A 20,264-nucleotide genomic window follows, 5' to 3' on the forward strand; every position below is an offset into this window, starting at 1 on the left:
ACTCGTGGTAACGGTGGATAAGCTCTGATCACTATTCTTAATATTTACCCTTAATGCAAAGCACATCTCCTGGAGGAGATGTATGATGCTATGTATTAAAGGCAAGGGGACACTACCCAGACCAGTTCCGACCTTTATTAAGGTCTCATTAGTGGGAGCCAGGCTTAGAAATACCAAGATTTTAGTAATACAGAGCTTATAAGTATTTTACCAGAACAAGTTACCATAAGGTGTTTTGACCTTATTAAATAAAAATCTCAGGATGAGAGATAGATATAGAAAGTATTTCACCTTGGGTATAATAAATGTTAAAGATACCACGCTATTTTAAACCTAGTTTTACTCCGTTTCCCAAGTAAGCAAACAGACAAGTCGGTCAAGTTTGAGCCTGCAAGTATTACAAGTCTGGGTGACCCCACACACAGTGCAAGTCAAGGCAACTCGTGGTAAAGATGGATAAGCTCTGATCATTTATTACATTTATTATACCTAAGGTAAAATACTTTCTACATCTATCTCTCATCCTGAGATTTTTATTTAATAAGGTCAAAACACCTTATGGTAACTTGTTCTGGTAAAATACTTAAGCTCTGTATTACTAAAATCTTGGTATTTCTAAGCCTGGCTCCGACTAATGAGACCTCAATAAAGGTCGAAACCGGTCTGGGTAGTGTCCCCTTGCCTTTAATACATAGCATCATACATCTCCTCGGAGATGTGCTTTGCATTAAAGTAAATATTATAGAATAGTGATCAGAGCTTATCCATCTTTACCACGAGTTGCCTTGACTTGCACTACATGTGGGGTCACCTAGACTTGCAATACTTGCAGGCGCAAACTTAACTTACTTGTCTGCTTACTTGGAAAATGGAGTAAAATCAGGTTTAAAATAGCTTGGTATTTTTAACATTTATTATACCAAGGTAAAATATTTTCTACATCTATCTCTCATCCTGAGATATTTATTTAATAAGATCAAACACCTTATGGTAACTTGTTCTGGTAAAATACTTATAAGCTCTGTATTACTAAAATCTTGGTATTTCTAGCCTGGCTTCCACTGATGAGACCTCAATAAAGGTCGAAACCGGTGCGGGTGAGACTTGGGTTCTCAGAGGCTGTGCTTGGGAACAGGTTTTTGCCTGTCTCTGAGTGAGGCTACCGCTGAGATTATGGCTCTGCTTGGTGGTGGGTGAGCCTGTCATTGAGTGCAACAATGCGGAGTGGGACGATCTCTCAAGATCGTCTTATTTTTAGAGCCCGTTTCACTTATTCATAAGGTCAAAACCGGTCTGGGTAGTGGCCCCTTGCCTTTAATACATAGCATCATAAATCTCCTCCAGGAGATGTGCTTCGTATTAAGGGTAAATATTAAGAATAGCGATCAGAGCTTATCCACCTTTATCACAAGTTGCCTTGACTTGCACTATGTGTGGGGTCACCCAGACTTACAATACTTGCAGGTGCAAACTTGACTTACTTGTCTCTTTGCTTACTTGGGAAATGGAGTAAAACCAGGTTTAAAATAGCTTGGTATCTTTAGCATATATATATATATATATATATATATATATATTGGGGAGATTGGGGTGAGAACAATAATAATTAGCATACTTTTTTTGCTCTAGACATTACTTCTTTCCTATCTATTTGCTTACTCTGTACAAATCTCAAATCTGAACACCCTTGAAATACTCCTCTCACATTTAGAGTGTTTCACCTGAGACTTCTCTAAAAATTCTTGATGCAATCCAGAGGAGCAGTTTGGTGGATCATTGACCTCTCTCTCTTACACTCTCTTCAGCCACTGTCTCAGACAGCCAGTTTTTACATTGTGTAAAAATTAGATATTTCCATGAACACTTCAGCAGAATTAGCATTTTCTGCTAAACCAACAGAGCACAAGCAGCAGCTGCCTAAAATCCTTCTATTGCTGAACTGCAGATGCACTGAACCTGTTACTTCACATTGTCTTTTATTCTATCTACCTCAATTTTGTGGAATAGCCTTCCCTATGAAGTATTTCCCAAGAACTACAACCTTCAGCTCTTCAAGAAAAATATCAACAGATTATTTTGTTCTTGATCCTAGTCGACACATGGCATTTATTTTCTATATACAAGTGGCCTCCCATCTGTGACATATAAAAAAAAAAAAATTCCTTTTCTCAACTTTCCAAGTTTTAATATTCAAGTTCCAATTACCAATATCTCATGAGCATCTATTTTGGATTACAGTGTTGCAATCAGTCGGTTATCTACATTATGACTGAGCATTATCTAATGATAAAATGATGTATGCATATCCTATCCCCTTATAGGTATTACAACAAAACTAGTGATAATCGACAAAACTGACACTGCAATGACAAGCAAGCTCCAACAGGTAAAAAGACAAAAAAAAAAACTATTTAAGACATAACACATGCAATAAAATGTGCAAAAATAAAAATGAATACTAAACTGAAACTACAGTTTTCATTTTTCTTACTCATCAACTAAAAATTCTCACCGTTACAAATAAGCAAAATGCTTTTTTCAATCCTTGACAATGAGATTTATTCAGTCATTAAAGAGCAGAGTTGTCATAAAGAAAAAGAAAAGCTACTCCTTATTGGAGATTCAAACAGCAGAGTAGGAAATGAATACCTGACATATAGAAATATTTGAGGAAAATATACAGAAAAGGACAATGCTAATAATAATGGTACATACTTGCTGAATTTCTATTCAGCACTGGTCATTATTTACACCACATTCCAACATAAAGATGTACACAAATTCACATGGAAGAAAGCTATAGCTAATAAGAAATTTACCATAAAAGAAATAAGCCTTGTTAACTATGTCCTAGTTCAGGAGGTCTGAAATAGGAGGCAAACATCATTTAGTTCTGAGCAAGATAAAAATGAATAACATAACAAAAAGTAGTATACATACAAATGCTTTTAAAAAAATATATCAGTGTTCAGAAGCTTTCAAAGAACTGCAGACTCGAATATCTAAGTGTTATTTAAGGAAAAAACTCAGGGAAGAATACATTTATTTTAGAAATTATGGCCTTTACAGCCGTGTTATAACTATTTTAATTTCACGACGTTTTGACTTCGTATTAAGGTCATCATCTGGAGTATATACAAATATACAAGGACAAGCTGAGTTACATTTCACACACTATGCTAAAGAAACAATGATTTGATCAACGGTTAGTCTACTGGAATGAACTCTGATGAAATATAATAGATATACGACAAAAAAAATGCCACAATTGTTACATTAGATTTGAGATTCTGGATTATCTACAGTCCTGTTTATAGTTAACGCTTAGGGAGAAAGATTACATGGGTAGAGCATGTGCCTTCCATATGCTTGGGGTTTTTAGACCATCATTATTGTTCAGATTTGGATGGTTGATAAGAATCTCACAGATGTCCTTAAATTTATGTTCAATACCATGTTTTGGTGTGATGTAAACAACTGGTGACTTTTCCAGTCAATTCTATGTAAAGTATTCAGGGCATGATCAGAAAGGCCAGCTTCACCATAGTTATTATATTTAACGTGTCCTTTATGTTCCTTTTGTCTGATATTGTGCATCCTGTTTCCCCTATATATGGTAGATTACAGTGCAATAAATACTCCAGGGTGGGCCAGTGGAGGGAGTGGGTCTTTGGATGAGTTGAGTAAGTTTTTTAATTTTGCAGGAGGTTTAAAAGTGGCTTTGAGGTTGTATTTCTGTAGTATTCTGTTTATTTTATCTGATGTCCCTTTAATGTAAGGAATGGTTATAGTTTTATTGTAGTCTGGTTTATCTTTGTTTTTTTTATTGAAGTCTTCTAGAGAACATTACTTAAATTTAGGGGATATTAAATCCCACATAGTTTTAAAACCGAATAAGAAACTCAAAGATTGGAATCAGAGAGTTTCTTGCCGAATATAGTAAACTATAAAGTATCGGCGAACACTAGCGTTAGCCAATGCAAGTGATCCTAGTACATAGTACAATACTGAGCAGCTCGTTGCAAAGGTGGAGGAAGAAGTTCAGATCGCTATTCTTAGGTATTTTCCATAATGTAAAAACACATTTCCTAGGAAATGTATGCTGTTATTACATTATGGAGGGAGGTCACTACACAGACCGGTTTCAGCCTTTTTTTTGAGTATTGTACTATGTACTAGGATCACTTGCATTGGCTAACGCTAGTGTTCGCTGATACTTTATAGTTTACTATATTCGGCAAGAAATTCTCTTTAAGCACTTGTTCATTGGAGCAACTCTTCAAAGCCCTGTTTTTTAGAGTATTAATGACAGCTAGTTTTTGTGTTGGATGGTGGTAGGAGTTTATGTGTGTATATTGATGTTTTAAGGATACTTGTGACATAAAGACTGAATAATAATATAAGCACATAAACATAAGAAAGATATTTAATTAACCAAATATTTTGGTCTGGAAATAGCAGACCATCTTCAGTGGCACTACAAGAACAGTTTTAAAAAAAATACAAGGTGGAATACTAACAATAGATCATTTAAAAATAGAACAAGCTGCGTGATGTTATATCACTAAGTATTAAAGGGAATATTTTTAAGCAGAGACATGATTGAAATAAAGATATTGATTAATAATATTAAATAACATAAAATTAATATGAATTAATGAGTTAGACTTTCCCAGATTTTTTGACATTCTCTTGAAAAAAGAATCCAAGAACATCAATCCTCCATTCATCACAACAAACCTGAAAAATCTGGATTGGCTCAGCATGGGATTGAAAATAGCCACAACATCCTTTGGTCAAAAACTCGCCTCTTACAAAGATCCCGTTATAAATTTGAACGTTTATTCAAAGAAAGCATAGAGGCCTTACTCCATCGTCCTAACCTAAATCGGAATGACTGTATATCTATATCAAAAATCTGGGAAAGTCTAATCAGGATAACTCATTAATTCATATTAATTTTATGTTATTTAATATTATTAATTAATATTTTTATTTTATTTATTTTTTCTTTATTTTCTGGTAAACAGTAAAGGTAAGACTGCCCGAAGGAAGACATGTGACAAGTGTATCTAGAAAAGGAAGTGTGTTCTGCTTTTCAGTCTCAATTGTGAACTGTATGCATTTGTGTTGTTTGTTTAGGTGGCTAAGGAAAATGTCTGGTGTCTGGCGGTCATGGGGCAAGATTGTGAAACCATCATCAATATATCTAAGCCAGACTTTGGGTTTTAAAGGAGAGGAATCTAGAGCATGTTGCTCAAAATGTTCCACATAAAAGTTAGCAATGGGGGGTATAATGGCAACCCCATGGCTGTGCCTTCTTTTTTAGGTAGAAAGCATTTTGCCATACAAAATGACCAGAATGTAATACATGTGCAAAGAGCACCATGATATCTGGAGGGAATTTTTCCTGTAAAAGAAGGATTGTGTCATTGATTGGGACATTCGTAAAGAGGTTTTACATCAGTTTTACAGGACAAATTCCCTCCAGATATCACGGTGCTCTTTGCACATGTATTGTTTTCACAATCTGGCCTGATGGCCACTAGACACTTAGCCACCTAAACAAACAACACAAACACATACAGTTCACAATTAAGATTGAAAAGCAGAACACACTTCTGTTTCTAGATACATTATCACGTCTTCCTTCGGGCAGTTTTTCCTTCATTGTTTACTGGAAACCGACACTTACTGGCCAATATATATACACATAATCCACCATCAACACAAAAACTAGGTGTTATTAATACTTTAAAAAACAGGGCTTTGAAGATTTGCTCTAATGAACAAGTGCTTAAAGATGAATTTAAAGTTATCAGCAATACTTTTCTAAAAATAGTTACAGCCAAAACACTATTAACAAAATTCTCTAGAAGACCTCAATAAAAAACAAAGATAAACCAGACTACAATAAAACTATAACCATTCCTTACATTAAAGGGACATCAGATAAAATAAACAGAATACTACAGAAATACAACCTCAAAGCCACCTTTAAACCTCCTGCAAAATTAAAAAGCTTACTAAACTCATCCAAAGACCCACTCCCTCTGCTGGCCTGCCCTGGAGTATACCGTATTTATTGCACCTGTAATCTAACATATATAGGGGAAATAGGACGCATAATTCCTATCACACAAAAGGAACATAAACGATGATACATTAAATATAATAACTATGGTGAAGTTGGCCTTTCTGATCATGCCCTGAACACTTTACATAGATTTGACTGGAAAAGCACCAGTTGTTTACATCACACCAAAACATGGTATGAACGTAAATTTAAGGAAGAGTGTGAGATTCTTATCAACCACCCTAATCTGAACAATAATGATGGTCTAGAAATCCCAAGCATATGGAAGGCACATGTTCTACCCACGGAACCTTTCTCCCTAAGCGTTAACTATAAACAGGACTGTAGATAATCCAGAATCTTAAATCTAATATAACAACTATCATGTTAAATTAGGACATCATTGTTACTGTAAGAAAACTATCTATATGAAAGAATGTTTCTCTTATATTATCTTAAATAGAATTTAGCTTTGATTTCTAAATAATTAATTAATTTTATCTGTATTTTTTTTTCACTAGAAGTCATGCCAGTAGAATAACCATTGATCAAATCATTGTCTCTTTAACATACTGTGTGAAATGTAACTCAGCTTGTCCTTGTATATTTGTATATACTCCAGATGATGACCTTAATATGAAGGTCGAAATGTTGGGAAATTAAAATAGTTATTTATAACAGCTGTAAAGTCCATAATTTCTAAAATGAATGCTTATCACTGTGTAACATTAAAAGAAAGGAAGAATATGCTCGGTTCAAGACAAACAGGGACTAGTTGAATCAGATTTTTACTTTAAGATAATTAGTTTAGAATACTAATATAATCAAACCTTAACCAGTTAACATACAAAGATGTCTGTGACATGTCTTTTGTTTATTGCACCAAAATTGATTTTGACATATCGCAGACGTTACGAAGTTCGTGTCAATTTCAGATGAATTTAGAGTTTAAAAATAATTTATATGTCTAAGGGTTAAAGACTCAGGGGAAGACATTGAAGAAAATATTGACTGATTCAGCCAGAGAAGCATATGGTGAAGTTGTCTGAAAGGATAGAAAAATCAGAACCCCTGAATGGACTTGGGGAGTTAAAAGGCAGTCATGAAAAAGAAGAAAGTGTACAGAAAGTTTCAAGCAAGTGAGTGAGCATGTTCTCTAAATGAACACAGAAATAAATGCAAGAAAGCAAAGCAACATCAAATGAGTTCAGAGAATTGGAAGAATACCTTGGTAAGAACAAAGAATATAAATATAACAAAGGTATTCTGGAGTATATTGAAAAAGAAGCTTAGAAATAGAGGAAAGTGTTTTGTAAAAGGAATCAGAGATGAAAGTGTTTTGTAAAAGGAATCAGAGATGATAAAGATGGTGTAACTGAAAATAAAAATATTTGGATGCCGGGAATAATTACTTTGAAAGAATGCTAAATGAAACAAGTGATAAAAGAGTTGCAGAGACTATTATGCAAGGATGCATCAATAATGCTTATCAATACTTGATGCTGAAAGCTGGAATAGATGATATTTGACTGGAAATGCTCAAATTTATAAAAATTTTACACTGGCTATACCGCATTATTAATAGTCATCTATAAAAAAGACATTAAACTGAACAAGAAATTTCCCAATAATTATGTAAGCATACTTGAGAAGAAGCTAAGAAACTCAGGAAGAATATGCTGGGTTCAAGGCAAACAGGGATTTTGCCAGCAACAGATTTTTTAATTTAACACAATTAGTTGAGAACAATAATATAATCAAGATCTGTACTTAAGTTTTGTAGATTGGAAAATTAATATGATAAGGTGCAAAGAGAAAAGCTAATGAAAATCCTAGAATTATATGATATAAATGGGACATTATATAGAGCAATATAAGTCTTCTGTTAGAATTGAAGGATGTATTGGAAGATGATTTGATGTAAAATGAAACAAACAAAAGAGTACACAAACTCCACTCTTATTCATCATTTATATATGCATCACATTAGGAAGGAAAGTAGCATTAAACCAGATATTAAAACTGAAAACATTCAAGTCAACTCTTTACTTTATACAGATGTTACACAAATTAAGTGCATTCAATAACTGCTGTAACAAATATAGTATAAATTTTTTTTTTTTTAACCCGCCTTTGCTACGAGTTGCCCTGGTATGGTACCATGTGCTTTAGTTTACATTACAATCCACCGAAACTTTTATAGTTTACTATATATTCAGCATGAAACTCTTTGATTTCTACCTCTGAGTTACTTATTCGGCTTTGAAATAATGTGGGATTTAATATCCCCTTAATTTAAATAATTTAACATTGCCGAAGGGAAGGCTTTTGGCTCTTTATTCCAGTCTTGGTATAAAAGAATTAAAAGCATGAATATAGGCAGGAACCTGGAAAAAAATGAATGCATTCTCAATGAAGAGCTTACCATCTATATACAGTTCTATGTAGCTGAAAACAGATACAAAATGCAAGAATAGTTGGGAGCCAGTTGAATAAATATGGAATAAGAAAAAAATTAGCCAAAACCTAAACTTGCAAATTCCAAATAACTAGAACAGTACCCATCTATTTAAAAGAAAAGAAAAAAAAAAGCAGAATAACACTGAATGTGAGAATTATTGAGGAATTTCCTATTTTAATTTTACTTGGGTTATAATAATAATAATTACAATTACTGAAATATAAAATTTCATAGTTTACCAATATTAGATTAGCTAAGCTTACTGGAAATGGAGGTGCTCCAAAGTTTCCAGTAAGGTTAGATAATCTATTTGATATCTGGTTTATCATACTAGAGGCTCAATGAAGCAAAAACAGCACTAGTTGATTCCCCACAATGGACAAATACCTTCCTCTCTCAGTTCTCAGTGTGTATCAAGTTCCTCGTTCCTGCAAGTTGACCTAATATAAGCAGCCACTATCTGCATGGAAGAACATAAAAAATATATCTGTATCATGACTACCATCAGTCAGGTCTTGCAGATCGTGCATTAGACAATTTACAGAATCAAATGGAGGAAAAAAACACTATGCTTCATCATAGCAAGTTTAGAAGTGAATGATTTCTTTTAGAATCTGCAGCTACCCTTTACAACCAACCCAATCTAAATAAACATGGATGCATAAACTTCCCAAAATATGGGAAACATTAATTCTCAGAGATCCCATAAACTGATTCTCATCTTTTTTTATTATTATTATGGTTCCAGGCAATCTTGACAAGAGGAATCTTTATATGGGTTTTTTCCAACTGCAGGTGATTTAGCTGATCTCATATGGAGGCAGCAAGGGTTCCCCCCCCCCCTCCTGGAAACTTGAGTTTTAAATCCCGCATACAGGCAAATTGGCCTTGAGAACACATGCAGTTTACAAACAAAAAATATTAGTGGTGGTGGCAGGGTAGATGGTATTGTGTGTGGATGATGGTAGTAGCGGTTCTGTGTAGTTTAAATGGTGGAGATGGAGAGTTGTCACAACTCTCATCCACAGAGGGCCCTGCCTAGTTAGGCCTCTAGACCTTGCCTGCAGAACTTCATTTAGTTGCGCGTGCGCACGCACTACAATTTATATTGTGCTCCCTGAAAATGCCTCTGCGACTGAGATAAAATACAGGAAAAATTTAATTTTTACTTTAAGACGAAGAGTTGTGAAATCAAGAGAATAAAAATATCTGGATTTATATTTTGTACATATAGAGTAGGTAGGTGAAAACTAGAGAAAAGTTGTTCAAAACACTTCAATTATATGGTTGCAAATGAGACATGAACAATATTTATCCTATAATTCAGTTATTAGTGCTTACAATGAAATAATGTACAGGAAGATGAGTTGCAGTAAAATCTGTCAGAAGATAGTATGCACCCATTTCTAATCATCTACATGGATCACATCAGGAAGTAGCTTGGCATTAAATCAAATATCAAACTATCTGGGATATTCAACTCAGCTCTTTACTTTATGCAGATGATGTTATATACCTAAACAAATCCAGTACAAGTCTTCAGGTTCTTTAACTAAATTGAATAACTGCTGTAACAAATCGGGTATGAAAATCAGCAAGAAAGAGACAAACTATGGAGAAAGTGGATAACATCAACTGATTTCTCAATGGAGATTTGACAGAACAAGTAAACAATTTCAGCTATTTAGGCATAAGTTTTTATAAAGATGATAAATTAAATGGAACTTGTATAAACAAAATAAGAACAGTAAAACTAATACACTGGAGATCCAGATGAGTAAATTTATATGTAATAAGAGAGAAATTAGCCAAAACACTAAATTTGCAGTATATAATTGTAGTATTCAAGCCAATTTTAACTTGTGAATCTTAGAGCCAGGTCAGAAATAAGAGTTAATCAAAGACTCAGAATCAAAGTGAAGAGATAGCATTAATGATAGGGGTGCTTAAGGGTCAAAGCTGCATAACTGAGAGGAGACCTCCACATAACCTTTAAAGGAATGCAGAGAACCAACCAGGGCTTCTGACCTAATGTCCAATCCTCACCTTCTTGTAGTGCACAGTGTTGGGTATCTACCTGGATACTGAACGAACGAGGATGGGTTGGCAATTTGGGATTTAGTTGATCAAATTGTATTCTTATTAGCTTAAACCAAAATAAAAAATGATGGTACAACACGACAGAATTTCACACTGGCTGGGGGCATCGCCCGGTTAAACAAGGCCCCCCATTGTTTTCGCCAGCGAACCAGGACAAACAACAAAAAGTCAGCTACTGGAACAAATCTGAAAGCACTCCCCCATCTCAACATCACCAGAGTTAAAGATCGGTACTATCAACATAAGAAGCCTGAATGGCAAAGAAATGGAGCTAGCTGAGGAATTACATAAGTACCAGATCGACATAATAGGGGTGACTGAAACAAAAAAAAGAAGACAAAAACTGGTGAGATCTTTCTGAGCAATAAATACAAAATGTTATATTCAGGCAATGACAATCAAGGAAAAGAAGGAATAGCCATAGTATTCAACACAAAATACGAGGTTAATCTTCTTGAATGGCAGGCAGTCTCAAGTAAGTGATGTGAGCAAATATCAGAATGGGGAATTGAACAATGAAACTTATTTGTGTCTACGGTCCCATAGAAGGTTCTACTAAGGTAGAAGTGGAGGAATTTTTTGATGCTTTAGAAAAAGCAACTGACACAATGAAAAGGGGAAAGTTGGTCCTTGTTGGGGATCTAAATAACAGAGTAGGAAATGATTGTCAGACATACAAAAATATTTTGGGAAAATTTGGAGAAAAGAACAAAGCTAATAATAATGGCAAATACCTGTTGGATTTCTGCTCAGGACTGGTTATTACTAACACACCATGTTCCAACATAAAAATGTGCACAAATTCACATGGAGAGAAGAGACAACAAGGAATAAGAAAAGTCTCATTGACTATGTTATTGTAGATGTTTTCTCCCTGGTGCAGGACACCAGAGTGTACAGAGGATTTAAAATTGGAAGTGATCACTATTTAGTCTTGAGCAGGATAAAATTGAATTTCATATTGAAAAGAATAAAATGTAAGAAAGTTTTAAAGCGAATAAAAGTTGAGCAGCGCTCAGATGTGAACTGTAGACTAAAATACACAAAGATTATTGAAGAAAAAATGAAAGCGTTTGAGAACAGGAATCAAACCTTGGAGATTCAGTGGCAAGCCTTGAAGAAAACTCTGATTGATTCAGCCATAGAAACATGTGGTGAGGTTGTCTGCAAGGATAGAAAAATCAGAACTCCATGGTGGACACAGGAAGTTAAAGAGACAGTGAAGGAAAAGAAGAAAGCATATCAAAAGTTCCTGGCAAATAATTCAGCTTTTGCTCTTAGAGAATACAGACACAAATGTAAGAAAGCGAAACACTGTATAAAACTAGCTAAACAAAAGTCATGGGAGAACTTTGGCAAGAACATAGAAAATAAATATCAAGAAGGTGGTAAGATATTCTGGAGGTTGTTGAAGAGGCTTAGGAATGGAGGAAAGGGTGCTGTAAAAGGAGTTAGAGATGATAAAGGTGGCATGAAAACTGGAGAAAAAGATATCCTTGGAGTATGGAGTAATTACTTTGAAAAACTGCTAAATGAAACAAGCAGTGATGACAGCACAGTGGTAAAAAACACTCAACAGGCATACAGTAGGGAATGCATATCCATACTTGAAGTAGAAAACACCATCCAAGGCTTGAAATGTGGAAAGGCAGCAGGAGTAGATGATATTCAAAACTAGAAATGCTGAAGTATGGTGGTATAAAAGACTTACAGTGGCTGCACTGCATAGTTCAGAAAGTCTGGACAGCAAGACGAATTCCCAATTATTGGAGTAGAGCTCTAATAGTACCCATATAAAAAAAAGGGAAATAAAACTGCATGTGAGAATTACAGAGGTATTTCCCCTACTGAGTGTTCCTGGCAAGATCTATGCAAGTATACTTGAGAAACGGTTGAGAAGAATTGTGGAAGAAAAGCTTGGTGAAGAACAAGCTGGATTCAGGCCAAACAGACGATGTCAGGATCAGATTTTCACTTTACGACAAATAGTTGAGAAAGCATAGGAATATAACAAAGATCTGTATTTAAGTTTTGTTGATCTTGAAAAAGCATATGACAAGGTGCCAAGAAAGAAGCTATTCAATATGCTACAGTTATATGGTGTCAATGTGGCATTATATCAAGCAATACTTAGTCTGTATTTGAGTTGCAAGTCGGCAGTTAGAATTGAATGAATAACAGTAAGATGGTTTAATGTTAAATCTGGTGTGAGATAAGGATGTACATTATCCCCTCTGTTATTCATTATCTATATGGATCACATTATGAAGGAAAGTGGTATTAAACATGATATCAGAATTGGAGATGTTAATGTCAGCTCTTTGCTTTATGTGGACGATGTTATACTTCTAAATAAATCCGCTACAAGTTTGCAAGATTCCCTGACTAAATTGAATAACTGTTGTAATAGATATGGTATGAAGGTCAGCATTAAAAAGACAAAGACAATGAAAATAGGCAGAATTGTTGAAAATGTGCAACTGTGTTGTGAACGGGGGACCTGTGGAACAAGTTCCCCGTTCACAAAATATTTAAATATTTTGTGAACTAAAATATTTCAGCTGCTTAGGCACAATTTTTCTGAAGATGGTAAATTAAATATGGAAATAGACAACCGAATCAACAAAGCTGGTATGGTGGGAAATCAATTGAATAAATTCATATGGAATAAGAGAGAAATTAGTCGGAACACTAAATTAGCTGAATACAAGACAGTGTTCAAACCAGTTTTAACTTATGGATCTGAGAGCTGGGTCAGAAGTAAAACACTTGACCAAAGACTAGAGACCGCAGATATGAGAGTCCTGAGAAAGATTAGAAGCATGAACAGATGGCATCGATGGCAATATCATATTAAAAACAAGGATATTAGGAAAGAACTCGACATTGTCGGCATCCAGGAATGCGTTAGCAGAGCTATCTCAGTTGGTATGGTCACTAAACAGAATGGCGAGGAAAGATTAGCAAAACAAGTGTTCTCTGCCAAATTGTCATGAAAACGACCCAGCAGAAGACCAAGATATAATTGGATTTATACGGTACAATGTGCCTGAGACGATAGAAATATAAGATCTGATAATGATAATATTGGAGTCTTGACAAGTAACAGACTGATTTGGAGGAAAATTGTAGATAAGAAGTTAGTAATGATGTAAATTTTTCATGTAGTACTATCATATCCTGTACACCCCTTGAGGGCACATGGCAGGAATTTGATGATGATGATAATGATGATAATTGTAAAAAAGGAGATATTAGAAAAGAACTGGAGATTGTTAGCAATCAAGAATGAGCATGCACAGGTAATCTAAAATGTTATGGCAACTTAACCAAAAAAAGGAGAGAAAAGTTTAGCAAAACAGGGATTTGATGCAAGGATGGTAGGAAAAGAAACAAGAGGAAAATTAAGATTCAAGTGAAGTGATGCACTTGGCATGATATGCTTTGCAGGGCTAAATTACACAGGTGGTCTGAAAAATTCTTGGCCTAACAATGAAAAAACGAATTTGCAATTTCCAAATTATTTTTATTTTTCAACATGATCTCCCTTAAGGCTAATACATTTATTAGCCTTAAGGGAGATCATGATTTCTTGATTTTTCTTGATTCGAAGAAAAACGCTCACCAGTGAGGAAGAGTTTTAGTTTTGTTAAAAGATAGAAGTCAGAGGGAGCCAAATCTGGGGAATAGAGTGGATGTACCAACAATTCATAGTGCATATCCCTTAATTTTCCCATTGCCAAAACACCTTTGTGGGCAGGTGCATTGTCCTGATGAAAGATGATTTTTTTCTTCTGCAAACCTTTCGGTCTTTTTTCATGAATTTTTTTGTCTAGTCTGGTTAAAAGATCGGAATGATATTTGCCGATTATTGTTTTACCCTTTTCAAGATAATTAATAAACAAAATGCCTTTAGCATCCTAAAACACCAATGTCGTGATGCATCGGCGATGATGGCGTCGATGACAATGGCAAAGTCTATTTCATAGTAACCTAGGTATTTCTTAATCTATTTTATTTAGAAAAACTCTTCTCACAACTAGCAACACTTACAGCAATTGTGAGGAAAATTCGCAGTAGTATTACAATATTTGGAAATGAGTTCTCGAGACTGTATTTTAGAATTAACTGCAAAAGTTCAAAAAGGTTCAAAGTGCTGCCCGGGGCGGACCACCCCCTCTGCACCCCCCCTAGTTATGGCACTGTGCTTGATAGAATGACTTACAATTTCACATGGATGCTTATGACAGATATACCAACTTAGGGAAAAAAACTTACTGATAGTGTTGCCATCTATGGTCAAGGCTGAGAGCTTTTCAGACCACCCTTGTATAATATCTGACAATATTACAGATCTTACAAATGAAACAAAATAACAATAATGTAAATTTAGTTATATAGTACTATTAGAGTAATCTGTGTGTGTGTGTTCACACACACACACACACACACACACACACACACACACACACACACACACACACACACACACACACACACACACACACACACACACACACACACACACACAGGGTATATATATATCAAGGACTGATTTGCTGTTTTAAGGATACTTGTGACATAAGACTGAATGATATATGCACGTAAATCTTATGGTTAGCTTTGATATAGAATCTTTATATACCAATGTACCTCTCAAGGAAACTTTAAAATTACTTGCTGACATCTTTCCTGAAGACATTATAAAACTATTCAATTTCGTAATACATTCTGGATATTTCGTATGTCAAAATAAATTTTACAGCCAAGTAGAAGGAATGGCCATGGGAAGTCCTCTTTCTCCTGCTTTAGCCAACTTTTATTTAGAACATTTAGAAAAAGTCCTCTTCTCATATATTTTCCCTCAACCATCCTTTTGGATAAGATATATAGATGATATCTTTACTATTTGGCCACACAGCAAAAACTCTTCACCTTCTTTTTTAAACTGTATCAATTCTTTGCATCATCGTATAAAGTTTACTATGGAAATAGAAGAAAACAACCAGTTATCTTTTTTAGACGTTCTCCTCATCCGGTCACCTTCAAATATTCTTACAACTACAGTATACAGGAAACCAACGTTCACAGGTCGTTATATTCTTAAAGAATCAGCCCATCATCCATGTCAAGAAACAGGAATTATAAAATGCCTTATCAAAAGAGCCAAAACTAATTGTTCAACTTTTGATTATCTACAAAAAGAACTTTCTACTATCCAACAACACATGAAACTCAATGGCTTTTCTGAAAAAAGTACTCAACATCTTCTCAATTCTTATAATCTTCCACAAAACAACAAAGTTTCAATACGTCGAGTGCCTATTCCTTATATCTCTGGTATTTCAGAACTTATCGCAAGAATTTTAAAGAAATATGATTTAACAGCTACGTATTCACCTATTAACAAATTGTCTTCTCATTTTCCTTCTCCTAAAGACAAATGCTCAACTTTATCTCTTCCTGGAGTTTATCAAATTCCTTGCAACTGTGATCTCTCCTATTTTGGACAGACTGGACGTTCTCTTGAAAAAAGAATCCAAGAACATCAATCCTCCATTCTTTGCAACAAACCTGAAAAGTCTGGATTGGCTCAACACGGGATTGAAACTTACCACAGCATCTTTTGGTCCAGGACTCACCTCTTGCATAGATCCCGTTATAGGTTTGAATGTTTTTTCAAGGAAAGCGTGGAGGCCTTGCTCCATCGTCCCATCCTGAATCGTAATGAATGTATATCCATATCAAAAATCTGGGAAAGTCTAATCAAGATTACTCATTAATTTTTTTTTTTTTCAATCATGTCTCTACTTCAAAATATTCCGTTTCATACTTAGTGATATAACATCACGTGGCGTGTTCTATTTTTAACGATCTATTGTTAGTATTCTAGCTTGATTTTTTTAAAACTGTTCTTGTAATACCACTGAGGATGGTCTGCTATTCCCAGACCAAAATATTTGGTTAATTAAATATCTTTCTTGTGTTTACGTGCATATATCATTCAATCAAGGACTGATGATGATATAAAATTTAGATGTAAGAAATAATAGTTTGCTGAATTAATAGAGTAATAAATGAATCCTAATCATGTTCCCAAAACAACAATCAAAATATTACATATGTATTAAATATTAAGAAAATAGCCAGGAAAATGGTTAACCTGGTTGGCAGAGTCGTTAATGCACCTGCTCTCCAACTTGAAGGCTGAGGGTTTTTTCGAGAACGGTGTGAGACCATCTGCTCACTTTACTCGAGGCCTGATGTATTTTTGAAAAAGTTCCATGCTTAATCCCTAGCACTGCCTTTCTGGGTTCATGTAAAAAAAACCTGCTAACCGTATTAAGGTTTACAACCTTTCAGTAAGGTATAGGGAAATATGTATTACATATGTAAATACTAATTGATAAAGATATAACAATATTTCATCATCATCATCATGCGTATCAAGGATTTAGGCCTAGCATGGCCTGTTCCGGCCTTAGAAGTAATCGTTGAATTGTTTAAGAGGACGTCCTGGTTTTCTTTTTCCTAATGGCTTGTACTTTAAGGCTTATTTTGGTAATCTTTCTGTTTTCATTCTTTGAACATGTTCCATCCATTTATGTTTATATTTTTTAATTTTTTCTATTACTGGTTCTAGGTTTAATTCTTTCATAATTTCTTCATTTCTTTTGTGATCAAATAGAGTATACTTTGCAGTTTTTCTCATAAACTTCATTTCTGCTGTTGTTAATCTTTGTTTGTCTTTTTGTTTTATTGTCCAGATTTTGCTTCCATACATTAAGACTGGTAGCTAATGTATTGTATACTTTTAGTCTGGTTTATTTTTGAACTAGGTTTGGTTTAAATACAGAGTTAATGACACCTGTTATTTTTAAATATTTTGCAATTTTTAAGTTTATATCTTTTTCATTTTCATATGTGATCGTACATCCTAGGTAGTTAAATGAATTCACCTGTTCTAAGATCTTGCTATCTATTACTATTTTTGTTCTTGCTGGATCTTGTCCTTTAAAGGCCATAGTTTTTGATTTTTCCGTTGATATTATCATACCATAATCTTTGGATATCTCATTTAGATCTAAAATAGCTTTCTGTAGTTTATCTTGAGAATTTGTAATTATTATTTGGTCGTCGGCAAAGAGGAGAGTGTTTAAGTTTATTGTAGGAGAAAGTTTAATTCCTTGATGTAAATTTTTATTCCATTTTATTATTATTTCATTTAAGTAGATATTAAAAAGAGTTGCTGAGAGGGGACATCCCTGTTGGACCCCTTGGTTTATCTCTCTTGTATATGATAGCTCGTGATTTAATCTTATTTGTATTTGATTATTTTCATATATACTTGTGATAACTTTTAGGATATAATTTGGTATTTGTCTTTCTTTTAATATGTTAAATAATATGTTTCTTTTAATTTTGTCAAATGCTTTTTCAAAGTCAATAAATGCAATATGTGTTTCTAAATTGTATTCTCTTCTTTTCTCTATTATTAATTTTAGGCAAAAGGCCAGGTCTATACATGATCGTCCTTTTCTAAATCCATTCTGTACTTCTAAAATAAAGTTTTCGGAATATTTCATTAGTTTGCTATTTAAGATTCTGCTATATATTTTGTAACAGGAATTTAGTATACTGATACCTCTATAGTTTTTAGGGTCATCTCTATTACCTTTTTTAAAGATAGGAATCACAATTATAACAATATAACAATATTTAAGTAATAAAATATGGCCATTGTATTAGATGTTATACACAGAATTGAAGTTTCAAAATTTTTAAAGATGAATGAAGGAATTAAGTTTTATATGTGGTATTAGAAGTAACTTTAACACATTCTTACCTTAAAACAGCAATTGTCCAAATGATCACACATAGCAGAAAATTGATTCTGGGCACTTTTAAAGCATAAATAAATGGTATTAAATGAGAAGTCATAACAGCTGCTAATCCCTCAGTAAAATACCAGTAGAATGGATGAGAACCATAAAAAGCACCAATATCATGAACCCAATTAAATAAGAGAAACTCATAAGGTGTGAAGAGCCAATACTTAAAACACAACCTGTCAACCAACAACAACACTATTATGAAAGCTGTCCTGTAATAAAAAGAAAATACAAAAAAAAAAAAAAATCCTTATATCATTATCAAGAGAAAAGAAAAAAAAAAAGTCATAAAACAAAGTAATTAAAGTGTTTCAGCAATTAGATTCAGTCTAAATTAAGCTAATAATTATTGCAAATTCATTCAGATTATGGAACACTTTCTAGTCAAAGGGACAGATTGACATATGTCAATCTTCTGGCTGGAGAGTGGATATGCTAACCACTCGACCAACCAGGCTGACATTTTCACCTAGGCAGATAGCAGCACTGTAACTGTAAAAGATTCTATGTGTGGGAGGGAACTCATCATATGCTTAATGTACAGCATGCAATGGTGTAGGTATGCTTGTAAGTTTACAAGACATCAAGAGGACCCCCAGGAAATTCTTTCCTCCTAAAAAAAAGTTCACTCTTTCCAGATCACTTCAGATGCCCCACTAATGTGAACCACAAGAGCAATCCATGTTGGTTCTAAACAAGGCACTCTCCTTGCAAATTACTTCACATCTCCACTACCACCACAAAAGCAATATATGTTAAATTTAATCTCTCATGCATTTATCTTCAATCTCTGATCTTTTGAACTGCTGTAAATTATGAGAACATTTAACTTCACTGGACTAAACTTTCTGCTACTGATCATCATTCAAAAAAAATTAGTAAGAAACTAAGCAGCCTCATAAAGAATGATTAAAGTGTCATTGAATAAAAAACTTCTCTTTTTTTCAACATTCTAAAATTATTATTTTATTATTATTGTTATCCAGGCCCCCCCCCCATGGAGTCAAAAGACTCATTGTGGGAGGTCGTTTTTAGGAAACACAAAGTTTATCATACCACTCTTTGAATCCATTGACCGTTCCTGCTCCAACCACTCACTCAGGCAATGCATTCCAAGGTTCAATCACCCTCCACAGAAAGAAACCACTCCTCACCCTCTTGTGCACAGCCTCCTTTCGTAACTTCTAGGGATGGCCCCTTGTCATCGCTCCATCCTGCCGTTCCACCAAGTGAAAGAACTCTCCAATGTCAACCCTGTAACTACCTGTCAACAGTTTAAAAGTCTCGATCATATCACCTCTTCTTCTTCTATCCACCAAACTCTGCAGTCCACATTCCCTCAGTCGATTCTCATAACTCATATTGTACAGTCCTGAAACCATCTTTGTTATCTGCCTCTGTACCCTTTCCACAGTCAATTTATCCCCTTCCTGGGGACCAAATCTGAGAACAATAGTCTAAGTGTGGTCTGATCAGAGTCTTATACAAGAGAATGATAACTCTTTTATGTCTGCAGGTCAGCATCCTTCTCAGTATTGCAGCAATCCTCTAAGTTACCCTCACCACCTTTGCAATATGCTCCCTGAATTTCAGTTTTCTATCAATCATCACCCCCAGATCTCTTGTCTCCCCTACCTCTTCCAGCACAGCTCCTCCAATTGAATATGCATCCTCCCATTAATGGATACCAAACCTCAAGACTTTACATTTTGCTGAATTGAACTGACATCCCCAT

The 20,264-nt window shown here is 34.6% G+C and overlaps 1 protein-coding gene across 3 annotated transcripts in view; it reads right to left on the reverse strand.

Annotated features, from left to right (window-relative positions):
• Window positions 1-20,264, reverse strand: part of PIG-B (phosphatidylinositol glycan anchor biosynthesis class B) — a 118,531-nt gene that overhangs the window by 26,346 nt on the left and 71,921 nt on the right. For 2 of the 3 annotated variants that reach the window (XM_090411085.1, XM_090411094.1), the window contains one exon: window positions 18,484-18,741. The exons of the other annotated variant lie outside the window; for it this stretch is intronic. In XM_090411085.1, the coding sequence (XP_090267211.1) occupies window positions 18,484-18,741 (258 nt within the window). The remainder of the gene's footprint in view (window positions 1-18,483; window positions 18,742-20,264) is intronic. 3 annotated transcript variants of the gene reach the window in all.

Source organism: Typopeltis vanoorti, chromosome 2 (genome assembly GCF_054136105.1).
Source record: "Typopeltis vanoorti isolate ZY-2024b chromosome 2, IOZ_Tvanoo_1.0, whole genome shotgun sequence".
Lineage (NCBI taxonomy): Eukaryota > Metazoa > Arthropoda > Arachnida > Uropygi > Thelyphonidae > Typopeltis > Typopeltis vanoorti.